Source organism: Myotis myotis, unplaced genomic scaffold, assembly GCF_014108235.1.
Source record: "Myotis myotis isolate mMyoMyo1 unplaced genomic scaffold, mMyoMyo1.p scaffold_m19_p_8, whole genome shotgun sequence".
Classification (NCBI taxonomy): Eukaryota; Metazoa; Chordata; class Mammalia; order Chiroptera; family Vespertilionidae; genus Myotis; species Myotis myotis.
The window spans coordinates 16,070,149-16,096,729 of NW_023416390.1; the positions used below are offsets into that span (position 1 = coordinate 16,070,149).

General features: G+C 40.1%; 1 protein-coding gene and 1 long non-coding RNA gene across 8 annotated transcripts in view; one reads left to right on the plus strand and one right to left on the minus strand.

Moving 5' to 3' along the window:
* LOC118661404 overlaps positions 1 to 16,991 on the plus strand; it is a 40,627-nt gene extending 23,636 nt beyond the window's left edge. Inside the window, exon 3 of the long non-coding RNA XR_004969329.1 lies at positions 16,922 to 16,991. This is a non-coding gene — a long non-coding RNA (uncharacterized LOC118661404). The remainder of the gene's footprint in view (positions 1 to 16,921) is intronic.
* LANCL1 (LanC like 1) lies at positions 1 to 26,474 on the minus strand. Of its 7 annotated transcripts, none has more exons than XR_004969328.1 (11): positions 26,398 to 26,474; positions 25,991 to 26,087; positions 21,794 to 21,911; positions 12,319 to 12,526; positions 9,459 to 9,594; positions 8,734 to 8,880; positions 6,352 to 6,534; positions 4,647 to 4,823; positions 4,119 to 4,191; positions 3,806 to 3,983; positions 1 to 3,294 (listed from the first exon to the last, which is right to left on the minus strand). XR_004969328.1 is itself a non-coding variant. In XM_036319462.1 (10 exons), exons 2-10 carry the CDS (start codon positions 26,069 to 26,071, stop codon positions 3,218 to 3,220), a joined length of 1,200 nt encoding a protein of 399 aa, XP_036175355.1. In that variant the 5' UTR covers positions 26,072 to 26,087; positions 26,398 to 26,474; the 3' UTR covers positions 1 to 3,217. The 7 variants fall into 7 exon arrangements, 5 of the variants coding, with proteins under 5 accessions (XP_036175355.1, XP_036175356.1, XP_036175359.1 ...); XR_004969327.1 differs by having other exon boundaries at positions 3,663 to 3,983; XM_036319462.1 differs by lacking the exon at positions 3,806 to 3,983.
* Positions 26,475 to 26,581: the final 107 nt, after the last annotated feature.

The following is a 26,581-nucleotide window of genomic DNA, read 5'->3' on the forward strand; positions in this document are numbered from 1 at the left end:
TATAGTCCTAATAAAATTTTATTGAGAACCAGTAAGTCAAATCCTTTACAGAACATAGAAATACATATGATCCCAGCCCTTCCCAATAAATGGCAATATAATATTGGGGTGGGTTCCCTGAATATCCCAAACACTTAGTTTTATACCTATGGGGAGAAACAGTTCTACAGCCTAGTAATATAGAAATGGGGTGCTTTGACCTATTTAGGAGAAGCAGAAGTGTAATTCAGTATAAGTAAAAAGGACTACAGAAGAGTTCTAGTAGCCAAAGGAATAGATGAACAAATGTCTACTTTTCACATGTTGTATTTCAAAGTCAGCTAGTAGAAAGCAGGGCATCACAAGACTAGACACAAATTAGCCTGAGGACATAGGAGCAAAGGATCTCCGTCCATTCAGTTACATAAGAAAGTAGTAACAAGGAGAGAAAAGAGTCTTCGATCCATTTTTACCCAACGCTCTACCTACCATGAAGGCTTTTGATGCCAAATAATTGGAACTGACATCAGAGAAGAAAAGGGAGCCAAATGACTCTAAGGATTAGAGACAGACAACCTGGAGGAGACCAAAGCCCAATGGTATTGATGAAGATAGTTATGATAATGTTAGCATTTTTTCCATGATGAAAAGTTAACTACTGCAATTTTCATCACTACAGGAACAAACATAGGCAGGACAAACGAACACTGTGCGGCAAGCTCTTAAGGTTTTACCACCTAGTCTTTTCATGGAGACGAGACACACTAATGAGTTTTCTGGGAGGCAAGTTTTGGGGAGGTTTTTTGTTTTTTTTCACCAAAAAGAAAAATATATGAGAGAAAAATAATACAACAGAAATACAACTGAAATGATGCCTCTTCCTTTTAAAACTAAGAAAGCTAATGTAAAAGTTTCTTTCAGTTTCTATCATGGTCTTAGTTTATAGCCTTTGCCTAAGTTAAAATCCTATCAACTTTCTCAGCTCTTATGCATAAACATTAAAAACGACACAAATCCTGCCAGTTTTGTAAGTCCTAAAAAGAAAAAAAAGGGTACTTGAATTGTGTTTATATTGATGAATTTGATAATGGATGACAGTAGCCAGATTGTAATTCAAGTATTAATAAGAATCTTATTCAAAATATTATTTTCCCTGCCTTGAAGTCTTCCTGGGGTTTAAACTGACTAAGATGTTTGGAGAAGCACTGTGATCAAGTCTCTGGCTAAGAAATTATGTTTTGTTGTTATTCCTTTAGTAACTATAATTGCTTAAAGTACAGGCACAGTAGAGTAAGATATTTAACTAAACCAAGTGGGTTTTATTCCTTCCAGTTAGACACCCAGCCAAGGCAAATTAGCTTTCCTGTGGATGCTGACACCACCGCTGAAACGTTCCTGGGAAGGGAGAGCTTGCACATGGCTCTCAGCAGCACTTGAGAAACCCAAGAGGCACAGGTTGTCCCCGAATAGCACAAGTCACAGAGGACAAGCGAATCCTAGGACTTGAGTAGTGGGCTGTTTTTTAGATCCTGTTGTCAGTAGCCTTTAAAGCAGGGGTGGGGAAAGTCTGGCCCATATAAGGCCCACGCTATCATTTGGTCTGGCCCTGCCAAGGCATTAGGGGTGAGTTAATTAAATGTTTGACCAAATATAGCAGGCTAATTTTTAGGTTGATAATTCTGTTTGGCCTGCAAATGGTGTTATAAATATCCAAATGGCCCTTGGCAGAAAAAAGGTTCCCCACCCCTGTTTAAAGGCTTAGACAATTTCTAATAATATTAGCTATTTTGGTGCTTTGTGGAAAACAATAGGGGACTGCAGGAACCAACACACATTCAGTGGGGTTTTGGCTCAAACTTCCAATAAAAAATAGCATGTTTTTATGACTGGGAGAGCTGTGAGATAGGCACATTTAAAACTTTTAGACCCTGTTTTTTTAAAGCTGCAAATGTTCTAAAATTAGTCAAAACATAGAATAAGACAAGCTTGAGAAAGGCAGCAATGGAAGGAGGAGTAGAAGCTGATGAGTCAAAACATTTGTACAGACTTGAAGCACCAGGGATTCTGCATCTACTATATAAATACCCTATTCTGAGGGCTCAGAAATTGATTAATGTAAAGCCTAACATATGCAAAAAGGCAGGATCCATTTGTTCTAAGCATGATCACTGGATTTATAGCAAAAGCTTAGTGTTTTGTTTTTTTCAAGCTAATGGCTATACACACAGCACCCCTCCCTCCTTTTAAATAGAATTAGAATGCTTTACTACTTAGTGAAAAGACCTACATCCAGATAGATTGCTAGGAAGGGAAACGTGGCTCACACCAAACAGCCAGATGAAAGCAAAGTCACTGCCAAGCAAGTGAAACAAATCAAAGTTTAGAAGGTCAGTGGGACAGGGTGGACTCAAGTCCTCAGCTACAACATAGTCACAGCCTGAACACTGGTTTCCTGATCTTATACTAATTCTGGAGAACAAACAAATTTAAATAAATAGTTACAAACTGCACTAGCTTACTTTAGAAAAATAACACACAATAAGCTCTTATTGTTAGCTTATCTAGAACAAACCTTCAAAGCATTTTCACAACTAGAGCCTGGATGCTTTCCTAACAAAAAGGGGCAAATGTCAGAGTATGCTGATCTCTAGTTTAAATTAACATTGTGAATTTAAAAAATGGCATTTAGGTCGCTAGAGCAGTTTTTAACTCCTGCAATTTTTGTCCTGGAAGCACAGAGTTATATTTTTGTTCTCTTTCATAATCAGCCACATAGAGAAAAGCAAAGTCATAAAACTGAACTGTTGGAGGAAAAATACTAAATAGCAGAGGTAGAGGGCAATGTCCAACAATAATCATATATTTATCTGTTATCTATATTCAGTTTCTTTAACCATTTTTAGAACAGTAACAGACAATTATATTCATAAGCTTAAATAAGAGCAAGACTTCCTCCAAGTTATAAAATATATATACATATATGCCCTCAAAATATTATACATATCACCCAGCTTCTTTTTTGGAAGAAAGCGAAGTTAAAGTTAAAGGATTTCCTTGGATATTTTAAAATAAAATAAATGATAAAAAAAAGGAAGTGAACTAAAGACAAATTCTGGAAAAAAAAATCAACTAAACCAAGTACACAGTTTGACTGTTTCATTGAAAAGCACTGACAGCATTTCGCTCAGGTCTGATATACAGGAAGGGTCATGCATGAGTTGCAGGGCAGGCTGTCCTTTTATAGCTCAAATGCAGGAAACCGGGCTTTCGAGGGCACGAGGAGATCAGCCAGGAAATATATTGTCCCAGCCATTCCTGAAGGGAGAGAAAGAAGAAAGTTAATATACCAAACGACTCCATTTTATTTTATTTTAAAATATATTTTATTGAGTTTTTACAGAGAGGAAGGGAGAGAGATAGAGAGTCAGAAACATCGATGAGAGAGAAACATCGATCAGCTGCCTCCTGCACATCTCCCACTGGGGATGTGCCTGCAACCCAGGTACATGCTCTTGACCGGAATCGAACCTGGGACCTTTCAGTCCGCAGGCCGACGCTCTATCCACTGAGCCAAACCGGTTTCGGCAACGACTCCATTTTAGAGAGTGGCTTCATTTTGCAGCAACAACATTACGATATTAATGGCAATGATTTAAATGAAGTAGGCATCTGTCTATATTTACGTTCCTTGCAGTTCAATATTAGAGGAGATCACCAGTGAGGTGTTCAGCCGCTTCATCCAGGGGAAGACAGGAGGGAGCGTGGAGCCAGACAAGTTCAAGGCACAGCCCTGCCATTGGTTGTGTGAGCACTGAGGGTCCCCTACCTGTCTTCACATCGGTGACGTGCGGGTGATGTCTGTATGTTTTCACTGAGATTTATGACGGCATCTGCATAATGCCCAGCACGTGCCTGGCTCCATAATGGTAGTCATCACTATGACTATTAGTATAAGGATTGTGCTAGTCCACGTGCTCACTGATTTTTAATACTGAGCTCTTGTACTAGGAAATAAGGAAGTAGTTTAATAAATGATTGTAAAATTAACTTGTTGACAAAACTCTGATTTAAATACATTAACTAGCAAGCAGAGCAGTGGACGCTGACATTATAAGGCAAAAAGCCATGTGGGAAAATACCTTCAAAGAGGGAGAAGGGGGTGTCTGGTGTTCTGCATCCATGATCTCCATAATCTAAGCACCATTCAGCAAACTGAAAATGAGACCAAGTTAAATTACTGCTGTGATTTCTTCCAGAGACCCCCACAAGTTGATAGACATTGCCCATAAGAATTATTCTAAAAAGTAAAAAACTATCTTCAAGGCAGAGAAAAGGAGTTAATGCAGAGAAATGCATGGCCTGAAAGAGTGTGAAACATGAAGGGAATTTAATAAGCTATCTGAGCCCTACATCTCCAAGGTTAGCATAGAAGAAACGAAGGAATGACACCACCTACATCTTTCTTTTTCTCTCAGAAATGCTGCTGAATAGAATTATGTCCTTTTAAAAGAAAGATAATTCCACTGAATGGTTTTGAAGGTTTTTCTTAAATAATTGTGTGTCCCACAGATATGGTTTAACAAATGAATGAATTAAATCAGATTAACTAGAAACCTTTCTACAGCCTCTGGGAGAAGGTGCTTTCCTTTTGGGGCTCTGACTCCTACCTTACAGGCCCTGTACAGGTACTTGGTATCCTGGGTGACGTTGTACAGCGCCAGGAAGGAATAGGCATTCCCCGCAGTGCCATGGCACAGCCCATACCCCTTCTTCAGCAACCCATGCTGCCAGATCACATCAGCACACTGATAGGCATCGTTGAGATACTGTTCCTCTTTGAATACCTGCAGAGTCAGGGACATCGTTTTATTTTAAAGGATAGGAAAGAAAATTCTATTGGTATTCCTCCTCAACAGGAAAGAAGGGGAGATGGAGGAAGGAGGGAGGGAAGTGGCTTGGCAAGAAAGGATAATGGATTTAGCTGTACAGAGATGTGGTACATCAGTGGGACAAATTACAAAACTGCTACCTTTAAAAAAAATAATGGGCATGACTTTGTTTGCATGGTCTAAGTTTTAAGTGTGTGTGCGCGCGCGCACGCGCGTGTGTGTGTGTTATTGGTGAAGTAACATTATTTTACTTGAAACTTGCTGTTATCATTAGTCACTTCCCAAAGAACACATGCTACCTTCTTTGGTAACAATGATGCCCTTGATTAAAAGGAAGTTTCTTCACATACTGAAGGAGAAACTGTGTATATAAAGCTGATTATAAAAACTGATTTGGCTATAAAACCCTGCACTTCGTCAGAAAAATAAAGATACACCTTTACAATCTTTTGTGGACTCCTATATTAATCGAAGACTTGAGAAATATTCTGATTAGACATTTTAATTATCTCATTGCAAACTAAGTGATCTTAAACATAAAGGCATTTTTAAAAGATTTCCCAAGTTTCTAAAAGTAAAATGTGATATACTAAAAGCTTACTTAGATTATGAGATGCCAGTCTGTAGATTTTTAATTTATAATGTTTTCAATGTTCATGGATGCATGCTATAGTTTAGATCAGGGATGGGCAAACTTTTTGACTCGAGGGCCACAATGGGTTCTTAAACTGGACCGGAGGGCCGGAACAAAAGCATGGATGGAGTGTTTGCGTGAACTAATATAAATTCAAAGTAAATATCATTACATAAAAGGGTACGGTCTTTTTTTTTTTTTTTTTTAGTTTTATTCATTTCAAACGGGCGGGCCGTAATTTGCCCAGGGCTGGTTTAGATCCTAAGTTCACTCTATTGCATGGCTGAATACTATTCCACTGGAGGCAGATGCCACATTTCGTCTATCCATTCATCTGCTGATGGATACTGGGAATTATTTCTACCTTTTGGCTGTTGTGAATAATGCTGCTGTGGAACACAGGTGTACAAGTGTGTCTGGATCCTTGATTTTAAATACCTAGGAGTGGAATTGCTGGATCATATGTTAAATCTAACTTTAATTTTTTGAGGAACTGCCAACTGTTTTCTCCAGCAGTTGCACCATTTTCCATTCCCACCAGCAATGTGTGAGGCGGATTCATTCTATTTTTCCATCGAGTTCCTGGGGACTCATCATGGCTCTGCAACTGAGGCTATACTCTTGGCTACTCTAGTTGTCAGGGAAGCAGTCTCCTGCTCTGTGAAATAATGTCTGTTCTGGTGCAGACAGACACTGTGAGAATGAGTTATAATCCATTTAGCAACGGTGAGCTTAGGTCTAACAAGTGATTTATCTATTGCTCCTTTAAGGATTATGCATAAAACTAATTTTAAATTTTAGAATTTTATATTTTCCAATTTATTTCTAGAAGGAGAAAATTCACAGTACCTTATAGGCCTGGAGGAGCATGTAGATGACCCCAGGGGCACCGTGACACCAGTGGACCAGCAGATCCCGAGTGTCGCCCACACAAGGAGGGTAATTGCCGGAAGGGAACTTCAGCTGGCAGACATAGTTTACACTGGGCTTGACCAAGCTGTGTAGCATGGCAGGGCTCACTTGAAGGCAGGGCTAGGAGTGAGAAAGGGAATTATTAGTTCTGCTGAAGCAAACAGATCTTCCTGAGCCTCAGGAATGAGTTTTAAACCAGAAAGAAAACATGACCAGAAGGAACTGGAAATTTTGGATTCCATCCAATTATTTTGCGTACTGGAACAAATTAAACTAGGCTATCAGTCAACTCTTTGGCCTTATGTCCATATTATTTTTCAATTTTTGTTATCTTACATACATGTAAATAACTTTCCTAAGTCAATGCTTGAGAGGGTGAGTGTAAGAGAAGTTTGAACTCCTTCAGCATACATGAAAGCGCAGAAAGAGATCCACAAAGAAAACTTTCATTATTACATTCAGATGTTTCCAATGGAGAAGGGTGCGAACAAGTTAGGAGACCTGGAACCTAGATTCCAAACTGCTGTGTGACTCTGGACCAAGCCTTTCTGCCAGAGCATTTGGGACTGACACTTACGCAGGGTGATTCTGATACAACAATGTACAGATTTACAGGACACACTGAAATAGAGCACATGAGTCTCCATTTTTGATATAATTTTTAGTTTCTCTTTTTGATTCAAAGCACTGCTCACTTCTTTAAATTACAAAATCAAAGTGTTGTCTTTGCCAGGTAGGGGGTGAATTTGTGGGGCTGAGGGGGGCAGTGGCATGAAGCACAGGCAGGAGACTGTGGTGGCAGGGAATTAGGCCACACGGATGACAAGGCTTTCAGACACTGAACCTGCACTGAATTCCTTAGAGCACATGTAGATTTCACTTTATCCAAAGAATACTGTTCAAATTCAACTTAAAATGCTAGTGTAGAATGAATGGATTCTCCTCAAATTTGCAGGAATTATCCAAAATGGCCAACACATACATTGCTTTATGCTGATACACAGGCACCTCCTGGAATGAACTTTTACAGGATTAAAAATGAAATCATTTAAAATAGCTAACGATCTGCCAATGGAAAACTCAGCTTCCAGATTTCTTACTACAGAGCAAAGGAGGTAGAGGGTAAGATGCTCCTGATGATCTACTTCAATGAAAGGTCATGTGGCTGTTCAGTCACTGACACGTGTGACTCAACTCACCTCGAAACTTCAGAAGACATGAACTCTCCTTTCCTGAAAACTTTTAAGAGTTATATTTGTTTTTGGAAATAGAGCAATAATGAGGGGATTTAAGTCTATAAAAAGTCAGAAAATAAAGGAATTTAAGTCTAAACTGTCAAAATCCCTAATTATAAAACTCTTAATTGAGAAGTGTAGAATAAATACAATAGTTGGTCTCCTATTGCCACTAACCCTCAAAGTGTGACTTTGCACTTAAAAGCAATAATAACCTTGTGTTTTCCAGCATCATTGTCATTGTTTAGTTATGGGGAGAAGGCAGGTCTGACATTGATTTTGCATTATTATAGCCAGCTACTCAACCAGTAAGTAGCATGTATGTCTAAGCACTCATGTTGAACATATTAATGAAACACTTTCTTTATGCCACATTGTACTTTGGGAAGGTGAGGGGGACGCCTTTGCTACCATTAAAAATCAATTTTCTTTAGCCATAAATTCTTATTCACAAGGGCCAATTTCTCCTTAAAGAGAGTTAAATAAGCCCCCAGAAATGATTCTCCCATGAGCAGTCCCCTTCTGACCTCTCCCCTCCGATTATGCTGGCTGCAGTAAATTCTATTTGTCCTTAGTCTATTTGACTTTGGCTGATGTCCCACAATAGTATTTGATCTAAATAAAGAACGGTTAAGCATAGCCTATTCAGCTATTTCCCGGGTAGGTTATACAAAATCCATTGGAAAGGCTCCTTAGCTTTGCTTTCTAAGTGAGCCTTAGGCAACACGTGCTCATTTGTTTTCTACTGATTTTGGTCTTACTTCTGGAATTTGTTCCAATGGGTTGTGCCTTACAATGTGAAATAATAATAAGTATAGGTCAAAACACTTTAGTCTAGACAAGTGGACCTAGGCAAGTATGGTCATCCACAAATCAAACATTATCTGAAGGCACAGCGCCTTTTATGTTTATCCACTTGAAATGCCCCTTGGCAAACATTAATCTTGTTGTTCAGGCCAGGTCATTACAAGGAGGGTGATGCAGGAGTCGACAGAATGAAAAATGGAGCTGGAGCCCCTGTCTTCTGACCTTGTCAGTCAAGTCAGGAAGCACCTGTTAAAGTGTCACCACCATCCCCTCTCACCTGCATCAGGAAGTAGTAAATCCCTGCCAGGCCATGAGCAGCCCCCACATAATATTCTTGGTACCACTCATACATCAGCGGAGTCTTTGCTGTGAAGTTTCTCTTTCTAGCTAGGTTTTCTCCAGATGTTAAGACTGTTTCACAAACCTACAGAGAAAAAACCAACCAAAATAATGAGAATTACAGTAAAAACCCTGCTGGTGGAGGTCAGAACCTGTTTGAATAGCTTAGATTCTGGGGAACATGGCGAATTAGACACCAACTTAGGCCATGGAAGGGCAGTTAACTCAGCTCTCAGAGAGTGGGTCTGACTATATTCTGTCGGGTAGGGGAGGGTATGGAAGATCTTGAACTCTTTTCACGACAGCTTACAAGGATGCACTTGTCAAAGGAATGCATAACTCCTCCGGCACCAAAGGAGTTACTTGCACCCGGAAGCTGAAACCTGCCCTCATCTTCTTGGAAAGGGCCTCTAACTCTCACATGGCCAGACGTCTTACTGAGTCACTCTCCCCAGCGTTTCCAATAGAACTCAGCATGTAGCTATTGTTTTTTTCTTTTGTTCGTTTGTTTTGTTTTGGTTTTTTTTTTTATCATGCCCGACCTCCAGAGGTCAAGATATACCTTCCAGCTACTTGGGAGGTGCTAACTGGAGGAATAAAGCCAATAGGTTAGGTAGATGTTAAGTTTAAAAAAAAACTCCAAAAAGCACAAAAACATGGTACCTGCTGAATGTGGCGTTGAGGAATCTTTTCTACTCCAAAGTTCCTGTTCACAAAGAGAAGAGCGTAGATGTAGCCCACTCGTCCATAGAGCATTTCATTTGGAGCGTGGGGATCAACTTTATTTAGGTGAATTAGCCTGGGAAGAAAAATACATGCTTGAGATAATTTGAAAGGAATTAGGTAGTGGTATATACCAAAAATCGTACCTTTAAAAAACACACATGAATATATTTATTATATTTACAAATTTTTTAATATATAGTTATAATTAATATGTATGTTGTTTTACATTAATATTAGTGGGCTGGGCCAGAGCACCAACGACAGTCAGGATTCAAAGATTAACCCGTAACTAAATTTCTTTTCTTCAGTTCACAGTGGAACTGTCGAACAAGATACTCAAAGAAGGAAATAATACAGGAGTAGGGCTGAGGCCACCTGGAGCCTCCCTAGCTCCTCAACGGAGGCCTGCCCTGAGACTAGCAGCTGGGGTCAGAGAGGCTAAGACTGCTGGCTGTTAGGGAATTCTGCCTGGAGAAAGAACTAAGTCAACACTCAAAGCACCTTCTATTTCTGTAAAATGAAATGTACAAGTGAAGGAAAAAATCATTGTCTGTCCCCTCCCAACGCCTCCCACCACTTCCATAGGCCTGTGGTCTGACAAGGGGAGCACACAATTTAAAGTGAAGAAGACATGTTTTTATAACCAGAATGAGATGATTTTGGTGACTAAAAGGGGACAACAGTTATGAAACAGACTGAGAAAAAGTTATGAAAGGGTCCTTAAGTGAACTTATTCCCCAGCAAGAAAGAGGGGTTTGAAAAGTATGGCTGCCTGCAGTTCCTGACAAAGTTAAGCGTTTCCATATTATATTTCAACAAATGGACGTATTTCAATCAAACTGTTCAAATATGCAAATGATGGCTCATGCACTCTTTTTCTTCTATAAATACAGGCATTAAACTCACAGTGGAACGAACCGTGGTTATCTTAGGTACAGAGACACAGTGGCAAGAGATTGCTTTTGATTTTCTTGTAATACCTTGACTTTGTTTTTTCCCAATGTCAACATGGTCATCTGGAAGGTAGAATTATGGGCTATTTTGTTTCCTACTTCAGTTTCATACAAACACACTCCTAATATTTAAAGAATTTAAAAACATTTAATAAAAATTCTTTTTTAAAAATGTCTAACTGGCAGCTTAGTAACATTGAGACCTTAAGAAAATAAAATCTGTTTACTAGATATGAATTCACCCGTTGTAGTAAACTGAATAAATGTGTCAGAGTCTTGATAAGAATTTATTATCAAGTTTTTATGTAACTGTATCAAATTGTATAGAGTTTGGATATAAGAAAGCACTTTTGATTTACTTTTGCAAAGAAGATTAAGAATCTATTCAAAAAGAGAAATTACCATGAACTTTTTAATCAATCACTACACTGTGGAAGTTACTCAGAATTAATTATTAATTATTGCATTAACTCCAATGATGTTTTCATCTAAATAAAATATGTTTGAACCACTATATTAGAAAAGAGTTTTATTTGCCATCATTATGACCTGCATTACCACTAGGTGGCAAGATATAATTAGCATTCCAATTATTTTGCAGCCAAACTTTTTTGCATTTGGGAAGTTTAAAGTAGGTAGCAAATACCTTCACGAATCTTTTAAAATAAAGTATTGCTCAGAGTATCTCCTTAAAACAATACAGTTTAGGGTAATAAAGTAAGCATTCCGTTCTTTTCTGGATTTGAATTCACATCATTAAAGTTCATTAGTGTGTCTGAACATTATTAAAGGTAGGACTTTTACAGTAAACAGAATAAATGTGTCAGAGTCTTGATAAGAATTTATTATCAAAGTTGCCAGGAGTTAGGGAGGAGGGAAGAGGAATGAATAGGCAGAGCACAGAGGATTTTAGGGCAGTGAAACTACTCTGACTGATACTATAATGATGGAAACATGTCATACATTTGTCCAACCCATAGAATGTACAACACTAAGAGTGAACTGTAATGTAAACTGTGGTTTTCAGAGACTATGATGTATCAGTGTGGGTTCATCGATAACAACAAGTGCACCACTCTGATGGGGAATGTTGATAATGGGGGAGGCTGTGCATGTGTGGGGGACAGGCGGCATATGGGGAATCTATTTACCTTTCAATTTTGCTGTGAACTGAAAACTACTCTAAAAAGTAAAGTCTATTAAGCAACTAAACCAAACAATAAAACCTTCGCTGGAAATGTAACTCTCTGTATGTCAGCATGCTCAGTGGGAAGCTACCATGCATGCAGAGTTGCATGGCAGTCAGATTTCTTAGCAGAATTCTGAAAGAGTGTTCATTAAACTCTAATAAGGCAAAAATTGTAATTTATTAGTACAAAAGTTTGGTAATTCTTCATAATTCACCACCTTCAATGGACTGCCCTGACTTACATTAAAAATAAAAGGCTGGATTTGCATATCATTTGTCCTTAAAAAAAGCAGTTTTGCATCAGTTTGTATATCCTTAGGGGCCTTTCTCAACCCACCACAGGAAGTGAACTGCATTTTTTTAGTTCTTGGATAGCACGTTGGGTTAGTAATCATATAAGTAGGCTTTTGATCATTATTGTTACTGAAACTGATGTTTGACCTGGATTGTGTCAGTGTTATTATATCTTGCAATGAAGTAGGGATAATGGTTGTTTCTTAACTATAACATAAGAAAAATGTCAGAATTGATCAAATGATAGTGCTAAGATTTGTTGCTGAGAGGAAAGTAAATTCACTAAAATGTTCTTTTATAACACGTAGAATTAATGCATAGTAACAGGTAGCTAAAAATCCGTTAAGAGAGCCATGATTACCGGGTGATGCAATCTTCTGCCTGTTTCTCATTGCTCATCTTGTGATACACCACAGCGGCAACAGCCAGAGGGCCTGCATCCCCACAAAGGAAGGTGATGGAACGCTTGGACAAACAGTTCAGACTTTGCTTTACGTAGCTATGTGCCATCTGGAGGTAGGCAGGGTCCCCGAACACATCATAGAGATGTAAGTAAAGCACAGCAATACCTGAAAAGCAAAAGGAAAACAATGTAAACACGAGGAAAGGGCAGCCGGCTGTATTATTTTGGTGTGCTGCCTCCTCAGCAGTGTTGATTTTGACAAGCTGTAATAAATATGTAAACTATCCGGTTGTTCAGATGACCTTAGTTCTAGACGCAGCTTTATTACCAAGCAGCTCTTAGAGCAGACACAGGCAAACACTTCATTGTTCTAAGTTTCCTCATCATTATAACTCTAAATTATAGGAACTCTAAGACTCTCTACGAACTCTAAATCTAAGTTTATTATTAATCTTTGTTGCACTCTAGCTATTGTATTAATGTAGTCTTCATGGTTAAATGATAGGTTATGAAAACTATGGTTCCAAATATACAGTCACTTATTTAACAAATAATAATTTACTTAATAATAAACAAGAAATGTTTGTTCATGTGAGCTAAAGAAATCCAAAGGTTAGGAAATGAAAATTCAATTTCTCTCATATATATAAGAATTTTTTTTTCATGAGAAGGTGGTAGAGTAACCAAATTCCCTACCCCAGTATCATTCCAGGCAGGGATTACAAGAAAACTAAGTTGAGAAATGAATTAAATTCCTCTGTATTTTTTTCTCTCTGTTGAGACTCCAACTTCTTTAGGAACTATATTGTAAAAGTTGCCAAGGACTTTAGCTTTGGGCCTTTACTGGCTTCCTATCATACCCTTGAAGCCCTGTATGTAATTGTGCAGTTTTCTGTATGTCCCTATTCCAAATACCTGTCACAGCAGAGAGAGCCTCCCTCTGAAGACTCCTGGTCTCAGGGCAGACTTAAAGATGTGGCACAGGGAGCCCGCCTTCAGCATTTCTATAAACTCATTTTTCTCCTTAAAGTACGTTTTCCATCTCATTTACCATTTTTAAAAGATAGAGAGCTTCTGTTTAAATCTAAATTAATAGAGCCAATCTCTTCACAAATTTCAATGCAGTAAAAATGCAGTCTGCAAAATTACTTTTCACTGTACTGAGGACAATTTTAAATTTAGGTAGTTTTCTCATTTTGCATGGGTAATCTCCAAAGCTTTGTGCTACAGACAATTCAATTTCACATGTATATTAAGACCAAATTTTCATTTCCTGCCAAAGTTAATAACGTTGTCTGCTCTTTCAAAGTGGCTTGGCATTAGTAATTCCACAAGCTGAGATGATCAGATGTACCAATGCTTAAGGTTTATAGATGTAAGTGTGCAAAACCCCATATGTGGGTAAGAAAAGAAATCTCCTTTTCACAAATGATCAATGTCAAGAGCTTCTTCTAGAATTAGGTTCTTAATGGGCTTCATCTCATCCACACCAGGCATCTGCAGGCAATCTGTTTAAATTGTTACCCTTTCATTTTGCCCTCCTATTCCCATCGCTGCCTGAACTCCCTTAATTAAGTTATGTAAGCACCAAAGCCAGATAATGACATGACTGAGATCTGAGAAAATAAAAAGTGATTAAATACAAGCCCAATGATTGCTTTCCTTTGCAGACCTTTCTCTCATTATCAACAATTCCTCTTGGCCTAAGTATTTAACAAACAAAGCCCATGAAGTTTTGCAATTGTAAGGTTTGATGTATTTCTCATGAAAAGAGGGTAATCACTTCTCAAGTCTCACAGTATTTCATTTAAATAAAATATTTTGTTTTTTTCTTTCTGATCAACACAGCCAGCCTCTGGGATTTCAGGTTCTATTTCTCTCCTTCTCATTCTGGGCATCAGTGTCCGCTTATTTTGATTAGGCAATCTCATCCAGGTTGCAATTTATGGTGTCTACCTTCCTTGTCACAAAACACCTAAGGATGAAAAGGGTTTCAAGTGAGGGGTGCTGTGGCCAATTAGAAAAATGTCTGGAACAAGCTTATTATATTTAGTCTAGGTCAGAAAAATTAGATAAAATGCCTAAGTCAAAGACAATGCCTCATCAGTATTTTATACCCCACATGCACTAATTTAATCCTGGTCGTGTAGCTAGGTTGGTTAGAGCATCATCTTGATAGCCCAACTTTGTGGGTTTGATGCTGGTCAGGGCACATACAAGAAACAACCAATGAGTGCATAAATAAGTGGAACAACAAATCAATGTTTCTCTCTCTCAAATCAATCAACACATTTAAAAAAATTAAAACAAATAGAAAAAAATGGAGGAACTACTTGTGGCCAAATGTCTTAAATCTGATTCTTACAATTTTCCAACCACTGAAAATATTCATGTAGGAAAAACTCATCCAGTCCTTCTATATACTCACAGCTCTGGAATCAGCCTAGGCTTTAAAAGACTCTTTTCTAATGTAACTTATCAAAATAAATACAGTATGTTTTTTATGGAAGAAATTAAATACTAGTAGTAATGCCTGGCTTAATATACATATGCAGTCTCATGCCCCACTCTATTCCTGCCTCCCAGAGGCAATCACTTTCAATAATATTAGTCATTTCCTCTAGTATCTGCCTCCATATTTCTAATAATATGCTTATGTGCTATCGCATCATTTCTTTTTATCAAATATTTTGACTCACAATCCATTTTGGAAGATGAGACTATGATAGAGACTGCTAAGTGGTCCCCCAAAATGTATCTCCCTTTCCTTCAACAATAATGGCCTGGATTTTAGCTAGGCACAGGGCTGCCCATAACAGTCTTCTTTACAGCTGACCAAGTGAGACATAGTGGAAGTAATGGGGATAATTTCAGAAAATGTTCTTGAATGGAGGGACTTGCCATTTCTTTCCTCCTGACTGGAATACACTTTGTACGGTGTAGCTAAAGCAGCCATGTTAGACCATGAAGTAGCAGCTCTGTGATGAGGAGGGTAAAGCACCAATATCAAAGCAGCTTAAATCCCGAAGGACTGTGAAGCTGTCCTGGATTGCCTTTATACAAAAGAAAGACATTCTGTCGTGTTAAAGCCACAGTTCCTTTAGGTGTATCCCCACATGCTGGTAAGCCTAATGCTGAAGGATACAGCTCTTTTTGAAGCTGGGGAGTGAGGCAGGAGGTAAATCACATCATCTGTCTGGAAGGTAAAATCAATGGAACCTGGTGGGGAATGCCTGAGAGGGAGATACCAAGCAGAGAGGCCAAGCAGGCAGCTGGATACTTGAGTTTGGAGTTCAGGAATGAGAGGCTGGACAAATGTCCTCCAAACATGCGGGAAATGTGTTAACTCAAGTGGCCAACGATTCCCTGATGCATTCCAGGAGCAGCTGGAGTACAAGACTCATTAATCCAATGAAGTGGGAATTGTGTTTGATTGAAAAACAAAAAGAAACACTATGCTTCTCACCTCCTTTGTGGTCTTGAGAGGGCAGAAGAAACCCAGACATTTATTATTTTGGTCTTAGGTTCCTGGAGCCCGTTTGGTTGCTCAGAACTGTGGTGTCCAACATGCTCACCTTTACAGAAACTTAATTAAAAGTAAACAATATTTAAAATTCTTTGTTTCAGTCACACTAACCGCATTTCAAATGCTCGAAAGCCCTGTGGCTAGTGGCTGCCCTGTGTACAGCAAAGTCACCTTTCCATCCCCACAGAAAGGTCTAAGCACAGCACTGCACTGATCAGAGGGGAGATGGTATTCTGCATGAGAAGTTCAGGAAGCCTGGCACTGCCTCACAGTTCCTCCTAGAAACCTCTTCTCTTGGAAATGTTGACAACTACTTGAAAGAAAACAATATATACAGTGAAGACCAAATAAAATTTTGCGCTAATAGAAATCTATTCTGGATTTCAGTATGGAAATGAACTAGATTTTTCTCTCCTGTTTCCTTCTGTAGCTACTACTCTGGGAAGGGAGGGTAAACTGCTTAGGGATACTTCTAAATCTGCAATTTCCTTACTCAGCTATTTACCCCGTAAGACTATAAATATAGCCAGCTGTTGAGAAGTAATTAATACTAAGTCTTTGAATTTCTCAGGGATCATTAGTTCCATTCATCTTGACCAATCAAGACCTGGTACTCTCAAATGTATATGGAGATGAAAAAAACAAACACAACTCCACAGATGTAAGCACTTCTCTGTAATTGGCATTTCAGAGATTACTCCTTGACGTTATTCATTTACCTACAATCAGCCCACACTGATGTACAGATCTTTGCCATGGTACTTAAGCTCCATAAGGTATTTCCTTACAGGCCAGGGGCTTTTAAAGACTCTCTTCATGGACCCTGGTAGGAGAAATCATGTTCAGACTACACATACTGCTGGAGTTACTAGAGGTGCTCAGCTAACACCCAATAATGGGTCACAATAGTTTGAGTGACATGAAGACACTAACTCCCTAAAGGAGGGGTGATGGGTTTTTATAAGTTTCAAATGAATGGTTCACTAGCTGAAACTTTAAATGTTCATTAATTTCTATGTTTTTATTTATTTTCAGATTTATGAAAATATGTGAAATTTCCTCTGATTAACCCCATACAATATAATCATCGGTCCGTCTAGATCAGGTTAGTACTTTATAATGTGTTATTTTAAAGCTGTTTCTCAATTTTGTGAGTATTTGAGAGCATGCAATTCCATTTCTTCAACAAAATTATAGTTGTCATACCCAGTCGCTGTAGTTACTGTGCATAGTGCTCTGATGTGGACACTGCTGGCTGTTCAAATATTCCAGTACTACTTTTAATACAGGCAATCTGGGAGGAAACTAGTTGGGAGTCCACAGCCTTAACTTAATATTGCTCCAAAGAAAGGAGTGGAAGAGAAATTAAAGAGGGTAAGTGAGCACTCTGAAGATGTGTCTTCTTTTCTCGAGGACCTATTTGCAGAGTTGACTGTCCAATAAAAAGAGAGGTTAAAAAAAAAAAAGAAGCCCTGGCTGGTTAGGCTCAGTTGGTTGAATGTAGTCCCAGGGACATAGAACTTGTGGGTTTGAATCCCGGTCAGGGGGAAAGCAGGATGCAGCTGATAGATGTTTCTCTCTCTCCGCCTTCCTTTCTCTCTAAAATCAATAAAAAAAATTAAAAAAAGAAGTCATGTTTCCTCCTCCTCTCAGTGCTCTGCAATGTGCGGCTTCATAATTGTAAAATTAGGAAGTGCTCCTAGTCTTTTATTCAGACTGCCGTGAGTGATAAATCCTTCAGCGCAGTACTCATGAAGAGCTGGAGCTCAGGGACCTGGCTGGGTAGAGTGTTGCTCAGATGCGTGTGCTAAGGTTGCAGGGAAAGAGATGTGATTAACCAATATAAGAACTGCATTGAATTCCCATCCTCAGGGACCTGGCTGGGTAGAGTGTTGCTCTGATGCGTGTGCTAAGGTTGCAGGGAAAGAGATGTGATTAACCAATATAAGAACTGCATTGAATTCCCATCCTTTGCCCATTCCACCTAGTTTTAAGGTACTGTTTTTAGTTTGCATAAATGGTAGCAAGAATTGTAATGGCAGAGCACTCTCCATCCATCCATCCATCCACCCATCCATTCAACATGTATTTATTAAGCACCAACTATGGACCTAGCCCACTGTGTTAAGTGCTGAAGTAACTGGAATAAAAATGACAAGACACAGCCCCAGTCTCTTTGGTCTGTAAAAATCTAATTGCTTAGATATGTCTTCATTCTTTCCTTCCTGCCATTTCTTCTAGTCGATCTACAAACACTCATCCTGCTCTCTGTGTCTCATCCTAGCACACTGGCGATGGCCTACCCTTATAGTTGTTCCAGCCTGTGTCTTCGCAATTTAAGATAACATCAACAGCAAGTAAAGTGCAGGCAGAAAGAAAGCAGGCAGCACTCTCGGTGCACTTATCTATCTAGAGGTCACTGTGAAGGGCTCTAAGAAACGCAGTGTAGATCCACACCCTGGATCCCTTCGTGTCCTACCAGCTCCTGCTGGGAGACATAGGGGCTCCTGAAGGTGAAGGACACTTGTTCAGGGCTCAAATTACACACTGAAATGCTGGCTCTGATGTAGAGCTACTTAATAAGGAGATCAAATTACACAGAAAAGACACCTGGCCAGAGCGATTCCTTTCAAATAAGTGCTATCGGCAGAAACTAAGACCACATGCTAAAGCTGCAGCTCAAAGGCTGTACATTTGGCAGATCAGAGGAACAGCATCTTGAAATACTTTAATGACTTACATTTAGAGCGCAAGTTAATATTACTCCTGGGACTATGCTGCATATCCTCTTATTTAAAATGCTATCTAATACTTGAAAAGAGAAACTATATGCCGATCTTAGCCTCATTAACACTGTGAGTTGGTTACAGAAAATTCGGTCATGTCTTTTAGAACTAAAGCCTCTAGAGTCCTGTGTGCATTTTTCCCCCTCAAAGTGTGAGTTGATTATCATTTCCCTTAGGAATCATCACAGTTAAGAGAGAGAAAAATGAAATTAAATGAAGGCTAGCACTTTCCCTCATTCTCTCTTAAAGACACTAGTGCGATTAGCCATCCCTTGGGTTTACTTAACCTTTTTACCATGTTACCTGAAAGGAATCTTTTATACTAAATGTTTATTTCTAACACAAAAATACTTCATCTACTCATTTAATTTCTCACCAGTGTTTTGTGCTTTCCATTTTATAAGGAACTTTAAAGCCTTCGCCCCTTAGAATCTATAATCAAGCTGGAACAAAACCCAGAACAGCCTAATGCAGGGGTGTTATGCTCTGTAGTGATTCCCCACAGATCCCTGGACACCACCTAGGACCACTCCGTAGCTGGCCATCAGGCTTGACCTGCAGGGGCCTCCTTGCCTGCTAGTTTTCCGCACTGTCTGTTATGTGCACAGATATATAGAACAGTTTTTGATGGGGCACCTAGAGAATCCAAATGCTTCCCTTGCTTCCAAAACTAGGAGCATGTACTATAAAGAACTCTTGATAATCTACCAGAAAAGGAGTAAGGCTAAAAATGAACAAAATGTTTATTGCTGGCATATGTCATATATCAATATCATGATGCATTACACTTCAATGTACTCATTTTATAAAGGAGGCTTTTGGTGATAAGCACTGAAGCTGTTTATTGCAAGTTTGATTTCAGACTTGGGTGATATTTCACATAAGATCCCCAGCAAGCCTATTCAAATACAAGCAATTATAAGGAAAAGCTTCTGTTTTGGCCCAGTTAATTTTCTATCCTGAAACCATGCTAATATGTTAATTCAGGATTAGGGAGGAAAACACCGTCTATAGAACCACAACGGAGATCTCATTTTTCCAGCTGCAAATGCCCATAATTCTCCCAGGGTTTACTTTATGTCTGATCCCTAATAACTTTTTCTTACAGACTTTTAAATAGTAAGTACTCTTGCCTGTCTAACAAGCCATTTCCAAATTCCTTTCTTTCCAAATTCCTTTAATGTTTTATTAGGGCTTATGTTTTTCTATAACACTTAAAACCGACTAGTCATTAGCCATTTCTAAAAAGTTTGTACACAAGTATCATTGTGTTGTGATTGCTTAAATTACTTCACCTGAGAGCTTATGTACAGATCTTCACTTCACTTATAAAATGCTGTAAACTCAAATGTAAAAGTGGAGTAAACACACACACACACACACACACGCATTTTCATTCTCTCTATAGACATCTCTCTTGGTAAAGAGCAGGCGCTCTAAAGCCAGGCTGGCTGGGCTGAATCCTAACTGCCACTTACTAGCTTTGTAACCAAGAACAGACCTGCAATCTCGCTCTGCTTCACTTTTCTCATCTGTGAAACGGGGCTATGAATAGTATCCATGCCATGGAGTTCTTCTGAGACTTAATATAGTTAATTAATGCAAAGCACTTAGATGGTGCCTGGCCTGTAATGTTAGTTATTGGCATACACGTACACAGTCTCCGGCTTCTGTCATTCAAATGTCAATCCTAGTAACATTTCATTAACAAGAATCGTATTTTAATCTTTACTCTTGTCCTTCAACATTCAAATGATCACAAAACTGCATGTTGATGATCCTCATTCCTTTGGGAACCTAAATTTATTCATTATGTTTTATTATTAAAGTACTGAATTCTTGTTTTTGAATATTAATGAACAGTAATCATTTGCTAATGCCCAACCACTGCATTGTACTTGTCCTGTTTTGTAAATCCTCATAATTTTAAAATGAATAGTAGTGTTTATTAATGAGATTAACTACCAATTATGGCATACCGACAACACAGCAGATACTGAATAAATGACAACTGTTATAACTTCCATTTTGAAGCAATACTTTCATTTTATTCTCATCTTAACATTCCTTGTATTAAGCTTCTAAAATCCACAAAAATCATAAAACAAAACTGTAAGAGGGAGGAGGGCCCATGCATTCCTCTTATAAGATACTAGAGGCCCGGTGCACGAAATTCGTGCATTCAGGAGGGGGGAGGGGTCCCTCAGTCTGGCCTGGGCCCTCTCACAGTCCGGGAGCCCTTGGGGGATGTCCGACTGCTGTGAGGCAAGCCTGGCTCTTGGCTGAGCAGCGCTCCCCGTGTGGGAGTGCACTGACCACCAGGGGGCAGCTCCTGTGTCAAGCATCTGCCCCCTGGTGGTCAGTGTGCATCATAGCAACTGGTTGCTCCACCTTTGGGTTGGTTTGCATATTAGCCTTTTATTATATAGGATGACCTTCAATGTCCCTGAAAGATTATATATATGGTATATAAGTAACTGGGAAATGGTGAGCCATGGAACTGTGCTTTCTTCAAGATTATAAAACAGTCTTTCTGTTTCTCCACATTAGTAGACTAATTTCAGTTCTTCAACTTCCCTGCATTGGTTTCTCTCTCTTACCTTTTTGACACCTATGTGCCATTCCTTCCCAAATTTTCTCCAACCTCTCAATGATGGGTAAATCCATGAATGCAAACCAAGCAGCAAAGACTATATGGAAGGATTAGTCCACGGAATCTATGCTTTACCCTGTGTTCTGTATGGGTCCCTCTTACATGCAATTTTTATGAAAGTGCTTCTGGACATGTTTTACTTCCTGTAGATAAATTCTCCTTACCTTCACTTCACACAGTATTGTGGGACTCTTCCCACTGAAATTTCATCTCCAAATTATGTAATGCTGAACATCAATTTTTCTCTTCACAAGTTCAGCAGCCATCTACTTTTGTGGCAGGCCTGAATTTCATGAATATGCATATCCTCTCCTAAGTGCAGAGCACTGTGAAGAATCCACAAGATACCATGGCCAGGCTGAGAGCGCAGTGGTCACTCATATGCAGATGAGTCTGACTGCTCTAGACAGGTAATGCTTTGGCTCCCTCTTGCAATGCTTACACCAGCTCTCGGTCAGCACTTCATACCTGTCCAGCCAGTGTAAGCGGTGCCATCCCGATGGTCTGCTGACTTCAGGCCTCTCTCCATTTGCTGCAGAAGCTCTCGAATCTTATTGTTCAAGCGCTGTGAGAACTCAGGAGTCAGCTGTAGACATGAAGAGGAAAACAAACATCACAATAAATGGGCCACTTGACTTCTTGCACTATAGCTATCAAAAATAGGAGGGTACTTTATGTCCACTTAGGCCACATTTTTTCTGCCTGGGAGAACTGGACAATTACAGCAGGTCATCACTCAATGTTATTTCATTGGAACATTGATAAGGAGGAAAAAAAAATCGATTCCTTTCAGGTCCAGTCTGTGTGGTTTGCACGTTCTCCCCACGTCTATGTGAATTTTCTCTGTAAACTCCTATTTCCTCCAACATCCCAAAGATGTGCATGTGAGGGAAGTGGCATCTACATCGTCCCCGTGTGTGTGTGTGTGTGTGTGTGTGTGTGTGTGTACGCTGCCTTGGAAGGAAGGGCATCCTGTCCAGGATGGGTTCCTGCTCTGCTCCCTGAGCTGCCAGGATAGGCTCCCCTGAACCCCGACCTTGAACCTGACTAAGTGGGTTGGAGAAGAATTATCAGACTTTTGATTAATGTATATATAGCTCACAATTATTTCAGTGTTTAATATTAGAAGTGGTTTGGGTCTTTATTTAGAAGTTTGGTGATGTTTTTGTGACCAGAAATATGCTGTAGCGACTTAACCCTTGTTTATATCACTCAGCCTCTGGTGAAATTGGTTTCCTTATATATTGGTTTGCTTAAAGTCACAGTTAGGACTTACTATGTTTTATTCTTAACAATAACAACGAAGAAACAAAACTTGAAAGTACTACTCAAGGCAGGAAATATAGTTGACCCTTGAACACACAGGTTTGAATTATGCAGGTCCACCTTTACGTGGGTTTTTTTCACTTGACTGTGTTGTTCAAGGGGCAACTCCGAGGTTGGAAATCGAGTATGGGGAGGGCTGACTGTAGTTACACTCTGATTTCCGACTGCTTGGGAGGTCGTGCCACTAACCTCCTGCACTGCTCAAGAGTGAACTGTGTTCTTGTAACTTCAGTGTTTTACATAAAGGTTTTAATTAAATACTGAAATAGGCCAAAGATAAACTGGCTCACAGTCATTTCCATCTAGTAGAAATCGTCTATTAGTGAAACTAATATTTTTATTATAATAAACATCATTTTATTAAATTAACCACAAATCAGAAGATGTTTGCTGTTTTCAAGCCATTGGATTTTTAGTATTTAAGCTGCACCAATGTTAATTCCCTAAAGAAATTGGTTTTGTATTCTAAAAATGAGGATAAATATTTATAAAAATCCATTTATAAAAATAAACATCTTTTAATAGTTCACGGTCTATAATAAGTAATAATTTGCAGGTGGACTGAAGCTCACTAAGGCTGGGGCTTCGGGGTTAGTGACATCCATATGAAGACCCACAGATGCTGGGCAAACTGTGAGACCCACAGGATCATTATGTTATTTGTCCTAAAGGCAACGGAAAAGTATTTCAAAAGTTCTGTATACACTGAGTCATGAAGTATCTTAAAAGGTCACTTTAATGGGTCCCTCAATAATTTTAGGATTCTGATTCCCAGGCTTGTATTTCACAAAGCAGTCAAATTTCCAAACAATGTTGGGGAACATTACAAGGGTACATTTTATTTCATCATGTAAGAATTGTAAAAACAAACCTAACTGCTACCTGTTGGCATCATAATCTCATATTCTAAAAAGGACATCTTGACACTGAAAAAAGAAGGCAATATTAATAAGATATTAAGTTTTGCTTCTGAAAATCATCTCTGATAAGGCAAATCAGACTATCCACCACCTCTGGATTATTTATTCGGAAGCACCTCGATGATGCCTTATTTCACACTCTGAAGAAACCACATTGTTAAAGGACACACTCCCATTACTTAACAATTTCTGCCAAGAGGTTAAGATTTCAAAAGCCTTGAAAACACATTTAGTAAGATAAAATATAATTCAATATAAACATAAAAGATCTATAAACTTCAACTAGATAGAAGAGCGCATCTACATGAGAACATGTCATCTTCTGTTCATAGATCATGGGTAATGGATCATCTTGCTTGCCTTACTTTAAAGGACCAAGAATAATGAGAATGCCTCAGGAAGGGAAGTTACTTTCTATTTGACACATAACTGCTCTTAATAAAGGTGACCTGCCTGAGAATATTGATTACTTGAGGCAGACCACAAAATTATTCAAACTCTAGCAATGTTTGAAAAGTCTCTAAAAGCCCCTCCCCCCATTTTTCTGATAGATGCCAGGAGACAGAGCAGTTCCTTATTAACATGTGTATGTTAACAAAATAAGGCAAACAGTTCTCCAGGATCTCATCCTTGGTGTTCAATGTTAAACACTTTTAGAACTTGTATGCTAGTTTCTTTTAGGGATTTGTCCAAAAACCATGTGTTACGTAATAAATTACATTGATGTTTTTGGACCTGAGTTTAAATTTATTGATATTTTTTTCTCCCTTAGAAATAAGGGAGAGAAAGCACATAATTTATAAGTAGCCTAAATAGTGAGTTAAATGTTTCTGAAGGCCGTGTCATTAGGATATTTCCTTAAGTGTTCTTTTTGCCAAGTTGTCATGAAACAGCATGTCTTCCTCCAACAAGACGAGACAAATACTTCAGCTCCAGGATCTGCAGAGCTAGGCAGAATTCAGGTCCAAATTGCCAAAAGGACGCCATCTACCTCAAGATAATTATAAGCTGCTTTGTTTCGGCAGCTCAGTTTTGGTCTTATAAGAATCAGATTGTCCTAGCCAGTTTGGCTCAATGGATAGAGCGTTGGCCTGCGGACTGAAGGGTCCCAGGTTCAGTTCCCACATGACCGGGTTTCAGACTCGATCCCCAGTGGGGTGCGTGCAGGAGGCAGCCAATCGATGATTCTCTCTCATCATTGATGTTTCTATTTCTCTCTCCCTCTTCCTTCCTCTCTGAAATCAATAAAAATATATTTTAAAAAAATCAGATTGACTCTAGCTCCATATACACTGATACCCTTCTGTCCTACACCTCCTGTCCATCTCTGACCTCCCTCCTCCCAGCATGACTGGCCCAGGTTTATCTATACGGATGAGTGCTTTAAGGAACAAATCAACAGAACCACATAGAGTTAACTTGACAGATATGAAAAATCTAAGGCCATTATACCACATGTGAAATGCTCTCATATGACTGAGGTTAGAAGAAAGAAACTGGTAAAATTTATATATATATATAGTGTGTGTGTGGGTGTGCACTTATCCAATCTAACTCACTCTTAGGATTTCTCAACTAGGTATTCTTTTTTTAAAAATATATATATATTATTGATTTTTTACAGAGAGGAAGGGAGAGGGATAGAGAGTTAGAAACATGGATCAGCTGCCTCCTGCACACCCCCTACTGGGGATGTGCCCGCAACCGGAATTGAACCTGGGACCCTTCAGTCCGCCCGACGCTCTATCCACTGCGCCAAACCGGTCAGGGCTCAACGAGGTCTTCTCAAAGGGAACTCCATTCTCTCTTCACAGTTATGTTTCCCCAAAAAGAGAAATCCCAGGCCTCCGGTAGCCCATATGCAGGTTCTCTTCTGCACAGTAGTTTGTGAGCTGCAAACCAGTTTAATTTCCTGGCACTTTTCGGCTGTGGGGAACGTCCTACAAAGAGTGGGAATGGTGCAAAGGATGCCAGGCCCGCGTCCCAGCGCTTTCAGTGTGAAGATGCCTTCACCACACCCTCCAGCCTCACCATCACTCCGCCCCTACTTCAGTGCACAGGGCGCACGCGAAATGCCGCCAGGATGTTCACCTCCCTTTAAAACGCACATACAAAGGATCAAAAATGCAAAAGAACACGGTAGGCTGCACGTCCGCCTATTTTTGGAATGTAAGATACTGATGACTGAGGTTACTTCCATCATATGAACGATTCCTTATAGATAGTCCACAAGTGAGGGCTCAAACCGTTTATTTTAGCATGCACTTTATCTCTTTGAGATAGATTTTATGTCGTCATCACCGCACAGTAGGTGGTGTTTGTTTTTAAAGGGATGCGCCTCCCTTGCGGGCAAAGCTGAGCTCCTGGCCAAACCCGGGGGCTGGAGGAGGGGATGCGGGCGGCGGCGCCCCCGACTCACCCGCCCTTCGGGATCGAAGTAGCCTTCGGCCAGGGACTTGTTATAGTCGGCGTAGGGGTTCGGGAAGGCCCTCTGCGCCATGGCGCCGGCGGCGAGCCTGCAGAACAGGGGAGAGAGAGAGCCCGGCGTCAGGGGAGGGCGGGGGCCCGGGGGCGCGGCCGGCGGCCGGGGTCCGGGCCTCACTCCCCCGCCGGGCCCTGCGCCCCCGCCCGGTCTCGGCGGCCCGAGGAGACGCTGGCCCCACGGCGGCCCGGCCGCCAGGGCGAGGCACCTCCGCGCAAAGGCCGCCAGGGCCCCGGACCCACCGCGATGCAGGGGACCCGTCGTGCACCCCACGCTCCCACGACCACGATTTGAAGTAACTGCCCCGCCGCGTCCAGCAGCCCCGCCCCGCCACGGCCTCTCACCCCGCGGCCTGCGGACCGTAACAGAAACGGCGCTGTCCCCGCGCGCTTCCTCCCAGAGGGACCAATCAGAACCTTCGTCACTCGGGAGGCCCGCCCCCTTCTCGCTGTCAGTTCTTTAAAGAGACAGGAGTGTGATTTCTAAAGGACGGGATGGGATCATTTAATGTCTGGGGAGCTGGAGTGG

Bases quoted from the DNA above. Each gene is read 5' to 3' on its own strand.
- LANCL1 (XM_036319462.1), bottom strand. From the start codon at position 26,071: ATGGCGCAGAGGGCCTTCCCGAACCCCTACGCCGACTATAACAAGTCC. The intron at 9,595-12,318 runs GTAATCATGGCT...TTTTCTTCCCAG, and splicing joins GCAGAAGATTGCATCACCCG to GCTAATTCACCTAAATAAAG. The intron at 4,824-6,351 runs GTACTGTGAATT...CTGACTCTGCAG, and splicing joins TGCTCCTCCAGGCCTATAAG to GTATTCAAAGAGGAACAGTA.